The 11,357-nt window shown below is 44.3% G+C and overlaps 2 protein-coding genes across 2 annotated transcripts; one reads left to right on the forward strand and one right to left on the reverse strand.

The window, feature by feature from the left end:
* Positions 1–1,819: 1,819 nt before the first annotated feature.
* T265_08499 (hypothetical protein) lies at positions 1,820–2,041 on the forward strand (the record flags this gene model as incomplete). The annotated part of the gene is made up of 1 exon (XM_009174320.1): positions 1,820–2,041. A coding segment is annotated over one exon (222 nt), but the record flags the coding sequence as incomplete, so codon positions are not given.
* A 3,405-nt stretch (positions 2,042–5,446) lies between these two features.
* Positions 5,447–10,897, reverse strand: T265_08500 (hypothetical protein; the record flags this gene model as incomplete). Its single annotated transcript, XM_009174321.1, has 6 exons — positions 5,447–5,775; positions 5,842–5,987; positions 9,240–9,631; positions 10,428–10,434; positions 10,466–10,666; positions 10,716–10,897. 6 exons carry the CDS (start codon positions 10,895–10,897, stop codon positions 5,447–5,449), a joined length of 1,257 nt encoding a protein of 418 aa, XP_009172585.1.
* Between the last annotated feature and the right edge of the window lie 460 nt (positions 10,898–11,357).

The raw sequence follows: 11,357 nt of genomic DNA on the forward strand, positions 1-11,357 counted from the left end.
TGATAGGCAATATATTTTCAAAGATGAAAGCTGTGCAAGTTGAGAGACTATTCCCACCCACTAAGTAAGCACAGTCTCAGGAACGCAGCAAGATACCCGAAAAAACTAAACTGATCCTGAAGAAGAGCTACCTGACAACCGGGACTACAACAAGGTCACTTTGACAAGATGATCCTATCTGCACCAGAAACTGTCATCAACCTTATTAGCAGTCAAAGGATAATTTCGATATACTGAATATCATCCCAACTGAGAAATCAAACAACCCTTGGGCGGTACGGTCAGTTAAAGATTGCTACAAGCGATAGATACAACTGAGATTCCGTTGTTTCCCGTCAAAACCAACTTAATTTGTTTCGCTCGATGATTGCCATAGCTTTCGGTAGCACCAATGTTTCCTTGTATGTGCTATCAAAACCAATGTTTCAATTCTTGACAGGAAAATGCGTTTAGAAAGAAAACGCCCCCCCAACTCATTTCATTTGGTTATTCGGATATAATCAAACTAATCACGATAAAAAAGTGAACGAAACGACGGATGGTTTTGGTGGTCCCTCGTGCCAGTTCAGATGAGAATTCCAGAACTGTTTAAAAGTGGTGAAAACGGACCTGGTCGCGCCGGAAAGGACGAACCGACTTATTGGACGTCAGTGGCTGCCTGGATGTCGCACGAAAGCGTCAGTGGGGATGACCAATGGAGGCACAATTCATTGACTGAGGTAGATTGAGAGGATCAAACTCAACTGACAACCAAATACCCGCTTTCCACTCATTACGAACACAAAGTAAGGACCGCATTGTTGAGCTACTGAAGCAAATTCAGGAGCGGACACAGGTCACAGAGCTATCCGACGGGCAGTTCGAGATGTGAACAACCTCTTTCAAACAAACGGGTTACAGGTGCCAGAAGAGTGAGCCAGATGATATTTATAAACCCAGCCAAGTGGTGACCCGAAGGCGTGTTACAGGATCCGCGATGAAAGCAATCACTTAAATAAAAAGATGCTGTCATATTCGAACCACCAAGTTGATCGGTCTCCCACTGAAAGCCAAATGAGGCCCCAGACCTTTCGCAACCTCAGCAGGAATTGTGATCAGGCCATAGCGATTGGTCCACTTAAGTCCTAGCCAAACAACACTGGTGAACCTGCGTACTTGATTCCGTCCCGTGGATCAACATCCATGGAAAAGTTTACCATATCAACCCTCAGCAGTTTTGCCTGAACAGTTGTAAAAAGTGTGGTCACCCGTGGTTTAGTGTGCATGTCTTGCATGCTTGAAAAAGTCAATGAGGGAAATGATCCTCACAAGACATTAATCGTCACATGCTGGTAGTCTTGCATGTTGAAAGTATCTTGCGGATTTTTGTAAACGGCAAAGTTGCTGTTTGAGTGGACTGCTATATACAGATTACTGGATTAATAAAGGGGTTCTAAAAAGAAGTAATGTCTACCCTCGATAATCTTGGAGCNGGCCATAGCGTTGGTCCACTTAAGTCCTAGCCAAACAACACTGGTGAACCTGCGTACTTGATTCCGTCCCGTGGATCAACATCCATGGAAAAGTTTACCATATCAACCCTCAGCAGTTTTGCCTGAACAGTTGTAAAAAGTGTGGTCACCCGTGGTTTAGTGTGCATGTCTTGCATGCTTGAAAAAGTCAATGAGGGAAATGATCCTCACAAGACATTAATCGTCACATGCTGGTAGTCTTGCATGTTGAAAGTATCTTGCGGATTTTTGTAAACGGCAAAGTTGCTGTTTGAGTGGACTGCTATATACAGATTACTGGATTAATAAAGGGGTTCTAAAAAGAAGTAATGTCTACCCTCGATAATCTTGGAGCGCAAGATGAGGCAATTCTCCTTCAGGCAAATTCAACCCCTCATCGACCAGAATTATCGTATGGCTACCATTGTAAATCCGGTAGGAGTAGCCCGTACGAGAGATCCAGAGCCAAAGAGGCGAAACTCGAAGAGGAATTCAATATGTCCCGCCGTATTCGTGCACAGCCGGTACGGTGCCGAACTCCAATCTTATAAGTAGCAAGACACGTCAAGACAACATACTTCGATACCCAGAATAGCGTGCGAATTGGAAAACGAGACGACATTTGTGCAGCACATTCAGTCTGCGATTGAAACCAGTTTTATTCGCGAACGAGTGCATTTCTATGCTTTTGCAGTTTGAATGGGCCAGGTGCGGTACCGACAACCAGTTGGATATCGCAAGCCCCCCAACGACGACCCAAATATAAAAAAATTGCGACGCTTTTAATCCCCTTCCACGCTGCATTTGTAAAACACCTACCATTCATGCGTAGGCGATGTATTATTTGAAATAAGGTGTTTCCAACAGTAAAAATTTCGGATGAAAGTAACCTCTCTTGGAATACTCAAAAAGTGTGATATACATTGAAAATCACTGCTTTACGGCTGTGCTTGCTTGTACGTTGCTGTCACTATCATATGAACCCTCACGCAATGTGTCCACACCCACGGTTTACCACACATTACGATTGGAAGCACAACTTCAAACTGATTTCTCCCCTAAGAATACTTCACATATACACAGACCAACAAGTAGTCATCAGAGAAACGGTGAAAAGCTGAAGAGCAGTTTAGTGAAGCAGTCGTATCACAATACAGTGACCCATAATCAAGTTAGAAGATATTTACAAGCGAATCACAGACCTACTAGAAAATAATCTGGATAGCAGAAGTGGGTGGAAAAAAAGTCAACTACGATGGGCAATAGCTGAATGGGGTTGCTCCAACTTTTCTAGACGTTCAAAATGCTTCCGGGCATTGCGAATGTTGAGCAGTGTGGCGGAAGACGCTGGAGACACAAGCAATATAGTTGGGGAATGCAGGAGAAAATGAAGAGTATGAATTATTAGAAGGAAATTTAACGGTTAACAGGCAAGCCACCAGAAACTGCTAGTATGGATCAGTCAAACTGAGATTTACCAACAAAATCTACATCTAGTGTGCATTTCAAAAAGTTATCACACATGGATTAAGCTTATGTTTGTTACTTTATTCATTGGTCAGTGGAACAGCGAGTGAGATGGAGTTGTAGCGTGCATGTGCGTTTCTGTCAAAGGTCGCTTGAGATCCAAGACCCCATTATTTGACCGTCCAGCTGATTACCAGTATAGACGGTGGATAATACTGGTGCTCAGTTGACTAGCATTACGTCTACGCTTGGTTCCAATTGGTTTCGTGATAGGACACTAAATTCCATAGTCATGGCGTCCATGCAAGACCACGCAAGTGAAGTATCTGGGTGATTTGGTTAAGTCTACACGGGGTAACGGGTGAACGACCTGGAGACATCTGGGTGGCGCAGGAAACAAAGCCCAGTGATGCCTGTCCCATGAGCATACCGATGAGAAATTAAGATAAAAAACAGAGGGAGCAGTCGCCAATCTGTGAGATCTTTTCGTGCCTCCAGAGGGTTGAGATATTGCCCGGTTGCCCCGGCCTAAATAAGAACAATCGAGATGCCGCAGTTGGGTTCAAACCACGGAACTCTAAATAAACAAATTCGTACCTTGACGAACAAGTCATCTTGAGTTACAAGGGAACAACCTTATGCAGTATAAGTGGATGTGGCGGAAGCCTACAGTGGGTCCTGATACATCCACAGCAGTCAGTTTTGCTGTTTCCAATTAAAAAAAGTCAGGGTGCATATGTGACAACCAAAGCCTTCTGATCAATAATTATTATCGACAACAGTACACCGGCAGCACCAGCGTTCTATCACAGTAATTGACTAACGCGTGCGTGAAAGGCCGGTAGTTTAGTACAAGCTCATATGTCCAGTGTTATCCGGGTCGTTTGCACGATATTTGCTTTGCTGTGGCTGACTCATGCGAATAAATGGTCCGTCCCGAATGGTAGCCAACCATATTTGGCAGGTGGCGATCCCCGCACAGATTGTGGCTGTCATTGTTTCCATATCATAAAAAGACTGATTTTTTGAGTATGACTGAACTTTACCGAGATGTACGAATAAGGACGGAACGAACCAGAACAGGAGATATTGGACAACAGGAGTTGTGTGTAGTGGAGCAGCCAAACGCACCACAAAACAACACAGATTACGAAGGGACCTTTCAGACTCCACGTGGGATGGGTTATAGCTTTAAAATGTTCTTTGCAAACCATACGAGCGCACAACAGTGCACTGATGATGTCCCTTCGACAGGTGAGCGTCGGCAAGTCGATTGCCAAATTCAGCGAACAGAATAGCCACCTGATCAGCTACGAATGAATACACCCGAGTTATCCATATCCCAAAACAATATTATGATCAGAGGCAGTAATATCAATGTTGACGCTGATGTACCGCTGCCGTACAAATATAAAGTTCATTTAACTACTCATCTAACTACGCACAACCACTACCCCACCGCTACGCACCACTATGCTCCCCAATAACGAACTGATGTCACCTCGACTGGTGACGAAAGGTTTGCAATCATATTGCCCAGCTCAGCGAACAAGCCAACGACTATCATTTAACCATATTTCAAGCCTAAGAATGAGAAGAAGAGTGGATGAAAGAGAGGACCTAATGCTGGGTTTTACAGGCGTTCGCAGGTGCCTACATCTCTAAGCGCTCAGTCGAACAGTCTGGAAAGAAACTGACAGCCTGAACGCCTCTGATACCGATCAGCCACCATTTCTCGCAATTTCTCCAGCCAAGCGCAGGATGGGTCACGGGGACCTCGTCCTGGAAAGATTAATGAACCAACAGCATCCAAACCCTTCGTAATCTCTTTCCACCCTTCAGAAAAGTCATATGTTGTCCACCTCACGGTTTGCGCCATTCTGAAGGAGGCAAAGAAAATAACCGTCTCGGTGGACGGTGTTTCGGCATGCGTAGCACATGGTCGAGACACCACAGTTGATCGAGCTGGATGTTTTCTGCGACTGAAGTACTTGCTGCGCAACGAAATGCCCGTTTTCTAATTAAATCGCTACAAATTCGTTGAAGCCATCCGACACGAGCAACACTTCTGAGGCATCAGCGGTCAAAATCCAGATCACTACACACGACCCTTGAGACCCAGCGATATGCTTTTTTGACACCATAAGTGACGTAAATTGGCAGATTCGTTTCTGGACTGACCTCATCAGACACATCGTCGTCACAGTCGGTACAACTACCGAGGTGTATAGAATTCTGTACAGCCTCCAGTGATTTTCGTTGAACTGCAAAGGGTATGCCTAGATACTGCAAGTTCTGAAGCATGAATTTGCACTTTGAAGGTGCTAGGCGCGTGCCAAAATATATGACAGTGGTCAGTCGATTCAATTGCACATTCGTCTTCATATATGGGAGCGATTCCGTCTGCGTACTCCAGCTCAACAAGGTTCTCACCAGCAACAGTCTGAACACCATGGTTTTGAAGACCTAGTGTTTGGCTCATTACTTCATCAACGCAGAAACTGAACTAAAACGGAGAGAGTGGACATCTTTGTTGGACACCACCTTTTGCAAGGAATCTTTCGGAGCAGCACATTCAGCTGGAGGACATCATAAACGAAAGATTCGATTGAGTCTCCCGTGAAAACTAAATTGATTTGCAAATGAGTGTATTTCTCGAAAACAGTGCAATTTGGGTTCAAGTAGATCATATGGTTGACGGAAACTTGAGGACTGCACCTACCTGATGAGCCCCAAGAAGGGCGAAACCGGTCGTGGGCTGTCGAAGAGTTTTCAGCAACCTTGTGAATAGTTTCCTTTATGGAAAACTCACCATACACTTTCACACGTCCAGAAGTATGTGAATAGGGGGATCAGAGTATCTTCACAAACTTCTGAGGCACACCCTGTTGAGCAAGTGTGGTTGACAGCACTGATTGATCGAGAGGATCGAACGCACCCTGGGAGTCAGGGAATACCAAGATTGGGGGTCGTCTGTACATGTGACTTTGCTCTAACACTTGACGGAGTGTGAAGATGTGGTCGACGCAGCTTTTGGTTTAACCCAAGACTAGATAGGAAGAGTAGAGTCGGGTTCAAAACACGGACCTTCGAGATGTGGTCGACGCAGCTTTTGGTCTAACCCAAGACTAGATAGGAAAAGTAGAGTCGGGTTCAAAACACGGACCTTCCGGTCAGTAAATTCGCGCTAACTACTGAGCCATCTTCCTCAGAGTGACGAACCTCGGCAGCATTTCATCAAACAGCGTAATATATCATAAGACGGTGGGAATTCGGCCAAAAAGGTTATGACAGCTTGTTGGAACTCAAAAGTGTTTCAGTGTATGGTGCAGTGAAGATGTAGTCAATACATGAGCAAATGGGTAGGAAACTTTGATACGGCCAGACGAGCTGCAAACAATCTGAAAAAGTGCGTTGTAAATGTCTCGATCGCTGAGCGCTGAATAGGAGTTTGATATTTATCGTGCTCGACGGAGTATGGGATATTTAAATGCAACATAAAATCCCTGGAACTAGTGCACGACTTGATCCAACATTATTCCGGGTCTCAGGCCATGTGTATGATCCGCAAGACGTAACGGAGGAAACCTAGTGCTATGGAGAATATAGTCCATTGGTCATCCGTTCGACGTTCGAGTACCACGTAAGACGCTTTTTTGAGACGCTGGAAGCACACATCCGACGGAGACAAGCAGTTTAGCTGATGCCCTCACAACGCCCACTAGAGCCGAACAGACCGTCGGCCTAATTATAGCGTTCGACACCAGTTTCCGCCTTTCTATTTCAATTCGAATAGTCACGAGTAGACAGCGGACAGGATTACCTGGGTGAGTAGTAGGTTTACTTCGGGTATTTAATGGGATGCATACGACAGTTTTATCCATTTCCACCACACACCCATCCAGAACTTCACGGTTTCTGGAAAGAATTGGGTCTCTGGTTAACACCTCTTACCACCGCATATTCGTTTTGCATCTGAGTCAACTGTAAGTGAATCCATCGGGTCTCATCATACATACGAGAAGCTGCACATTCAGAAAACTTTTCAGCATAACAGACCTACCCAGTTCTACTCACCCTTCCAATTTACCCCATGCTAGTCACTCTCCTACTGTGGACATCTAACAGACCATCCCAAGTTTAGTTCTGTTATATGCTTCCCGACTGAAGCCATCTACGCCCGAGTTAGTCAATTTTCGTCTCCATCTAAAAGGCTTTCAAACGGCAAAAGGGAAGGTAGAAGGCTCACTCTATTCGAGGAAACCGTAAGTCAACCATTTCAAGCGTCTTTATATTCAGGGAGAATACAATAAAGCAACCATGGTTCAATTGACCAATGCGTAACGCTGAATTGGAAAATCTTATTTGAGAGCTCTAATATCCATGTGAAGAAGTTACCTCATTCTAGCTACCGATTCAGACCACTTTCGTTAATTCCGCTGAGGTGCGTAAACTAAAACGAAGAACGAGGCCTACTAAGATAAACAATCTTGACTATCCACCTTGGATTGTACTGAAGGAATATACTGAAGAACTTTTAATCCCACTGGATGAGCTGTTCAGTTTCAGGGAGATTAACTGCTGGATATCAGTATGCACGAAAGTACTCCCAAAGAAAGGTTTACTTAATAACAAATCGATCGCTTGAACCTTTGTATCACAGGTGTTTTTAGGAGATTGCTTCGAAGACTGATCACAGGTATGAGTACAAATTGCAATTCGCATATAGAAAATTCTGCTTGACATTAGATGCTCTAGTGTCCCTTGTATGCAGCACTTGACAGAAAAAGATGAACAGTATGACCGTTACGTTTGCACTAAATTAAAACATGTGGAAGTCTTGATGTACTGTAACTTCTTCAGACGGCGCTGTCGATAGAGGCTTAGGGTATGTTGCAGGTGATCACTTCGCCATCCGAAAAGCTGGAGCTTGCAAACGAACAAAACAATCACATTCCTAGTTATTCATGTAACGATTCTCTCTAAATCATTTTTCTATCAGTAGATAAAGAATCCCTTAATAGCCATCATGCACACCGATAATGCTAACTTTGGTTATTCCTTCGGATCCTAATCTCTTTCAAAACGGTATTGGTTTGTTCACCAACGACAAGCGAACGTCACGATGATCTGTAGCACGCAATCCAGTCTCCTTCCGCCAAAACGCTATTCCACAAACAATCTAGCCGTCAACTTGAGTCATAACCTGATCTGAAGAATCTCATTTTGCCCTCTGAGGATGAGACACCTATCAAGCTCATGGCATCTTATTTTGCAACTTATCATTTGGAACCTCACCTTCTGGCTACAATGCTACGCTGTTTCTTGAGCCTTGAACCCCTAGCTATTTTTTAGCTAGGTACCCTGGTAAATTTACCGTTTTATAAGCATTTTGATACATGTGACAGGTTATGTGAACGCATTTCAGTTACGTAGCGTGACGTCTGTACGAAGGCGTCGTATAAATTAATTTTTACAAAGAGTGTGGTTCTCTATTCCGAGTGATTGTTAACAGATTATGAGAGCGCCATAATTCCAAATACTCTCCCTTTCACAATAAAGTCATACACATTCCACATTTATTTAAAGTTCTTTATACTGAGGTGCTGAAAAACTACTTCTGGATGAATATAGATTTCGGTGATATGATTCGTGGAAATCTCGTAGTCAGAATTGGTGAGATTATCTTTTTCTAGGGAATAATGTGGATAGTGGTATGAGCCAGCTTTTATGAGAGTTATTGTAGGATCTGTACAAAGAAATGCCAAGTTACTGATGACGGTGTATTATATCGAATCTTGGTCAGTAGATAAGAACGCAGATAGACGGATCCATACCAGAAGTGAGACCCGACCAAAGGATAAGATGAAAATACTTCACTGATCTCATTTGTGTGTTCCCCACACGCCATGTCTGCGCTAACATTAATCCAAAGCGAACATCTTCAGATGTGCGGACCAGAAATACTTCATTTAGGTAATGAGTTGTTTCACCAACAAACGGCTTTCAGGTACGGTCAGTAGGATTTCCACTTACGAAGAAAACCGTAGGAACCAGTGATTTTTGAGCACCTTTCGGGGGAACATCTGGTTTGCTGAATCTCAGCAATCCTACACCGGTCATAAAATATTCAGTTTGCACACAGGTCCTCAAGAGAGGGCTACATTGCCTCTGAAGTGCATGCCCCATACAATGGAAAATTAAGCAGCTAGGAACAGCAAAGGAAAAAGAGGAACGATCAACTTGCCAAGTGAAGGATCTGAGCAGACAACCATGATGTACGTGCTCGAAGTGAAGACGTCGATGAACGCGGTGAAGTGTTGATTACGCAATTCGATCTTGGTGAAATTCGCTCCAATCTTGCTACATGACAGTTTAAACTGCTTAATGATGTTACTGATCTTGTCGAAGCGATGCTCATCTGGATGTGGTCGACGGGAATGACAAGCTAGCTGCAAAAAAGTGGCGCGCTCGAATAAGACCACCTCGTCAGCTTCGAGTAGTTCACATAGTTGTGTCAAGCCGCTCTCTAAAACCTTTACATTGGGCGTAAGTTCATAGAGAATCTTTGACCAGGCATTGAACAGTGTATCATCCCATATAGATGTGGCAAAACATGAACAACGAATTGGCTTGGTTACGTCCTCAATTCTAGACCTCATTCCATCGAAGGCCTGCAAACAAAAACGAGATATCAACAATAGGCGACTGCTGTTTAAGGAAATGTACATCAACGACCAGTGCCTTAGCACGTTGTGACGAACGGTCGCCCGATCAAAAACAATCGTTCGGTTTATTGGGGATGTATAAGTACAGCGAGAAAGACTTATAATGAACATGGTTCAATAAAATTGCTAGTCGAGCGAAGATAATCTCTGCTGCGGCACCAAACCTAACAGTAGCTCAGCTAACTGCTAATAGAAGCTGGAAGTTATGAAATAAGAACGATACACTAGCGAATGCGAAGAGGTATAGGCAATTATGAAGAGCTGATCCTACCATACCAGTTTCCACATCAATCCCATTAACAAACGCGATCTCCGTCTCATTATGTTTATCAAATATTGGTCTCGCCTTGTACGTACTTGGGAATTTGATAGAGCTTTATCAGTCCGCCACAGATATCTATTGCTCTTCAGGCTGGTTTCCAACAGAAAGAAAACAGCGGCGAGAATCAGAATGAAGCGATGCCAAAAGTGAAACCTCAATAATCCGTCTATCAAAAAAGCGCATCCTGAGCGCGAATGTGTTCTCTCGCTTTTCATACACAGGAGTCAAAATCAAAGGAAAACCTAGCTGAACGTCTCCATCAGGAGAGACTGGATAACAGGAAGCGTCAGAAACAAAACATACTTTGAAAGATGACCATCAAGAAGGGTCTGGACCTTAACGTAGTATGACGGTTTGCCTAACTCCGCAACCCAATGAGCTATACTGCGGGGTTTCCAGGCAACACTCAGTCTCTCTTACCAGGTTACTTAAAAGTTAGAATTCTGGCGAAAATAAACTCCGGTTCCCCCAGGTTAGGAGTCGGAGCATGTATGGTGACTGGTTCTGTAAAAATTGAAAAGTACCTAAATTTTCCGCTAAATACCGCTGCCTTGTGGTCAGATTTTTGAGCCAAAGGCCTTGGTTGAGGACCATTGTCGTCCTGTCCGGATATGGGGGCCCTGGCAGTATCCCAGTCCATGTACAATGATGAAGTGCGTCTGTTTTCCAAGCAACATCTGTGTGTCATCGGCACCGACATCCTCAGACATCTCGAAGTAGATTTTCAAAGCTCGATGCCCAGTCTGTCTGGCTGCCTTCAGCGTCCGCACCCTGAAGCAAGCAGGACAATGAGCTGCTCTTGCGCTTATACTGGACTTGCCTGGCATTGATGTGTGCTGGGTATCAGAAGCAAGAATGTACGATGCAAGCACAATGGTTGAGCTGAGCATCCTATTACTCTATACTCGCTTCCGGTTGCAGAGCTCTGGAGATCCGAAGGATTTTGCGGCAGGATGTGTACGGGTTGGTATCCTTCTAAGTCACCAGGCGGAAGGATCCTTGTTTGATTGGATAGCCGCCTATAGTCGCCTCTGTGCGGTACGTCGTCAATGCCTGTGAAGGATTCCCACAAACCGGAAGCTGATCGATGTCTGTCGTGTCTGCTTTAGTCCCAACTGACTGGAGGTTTGACACCATCAAAAACGAGTTTCATGACACCCTGAATGCCCTGTTGCGGCGAGCTAAAAGCACAGATATCTTTGTGCTTACCGGAGTATGAATGCACAAGTGGACGGGCTTAGCGCATCTGAAACCCAATTACGTGGTTCACATGGATTGGATTGGGTGTTTTATGAAAAACTAACTTTCAAGGGTGGCCAGAAGTCGTCTGGTCACACGGTGTCCTCCAAA

The sequence above is a fragment of the Opisthorchis viverrini genome (assembly GCF_000715545.1).
Source record: "Opisthorchis viverrini unplaced genomic scaffold opera_v5_222, whole genome shotgun sequence".
Taxonomy (NCBI): Eukaryota; Metazoa; Platyhelminthes; class Trematoda; order Opisthorchiida; family Opisthorchiidae; genus Opisthorchis; species Opisthorchis viverrini.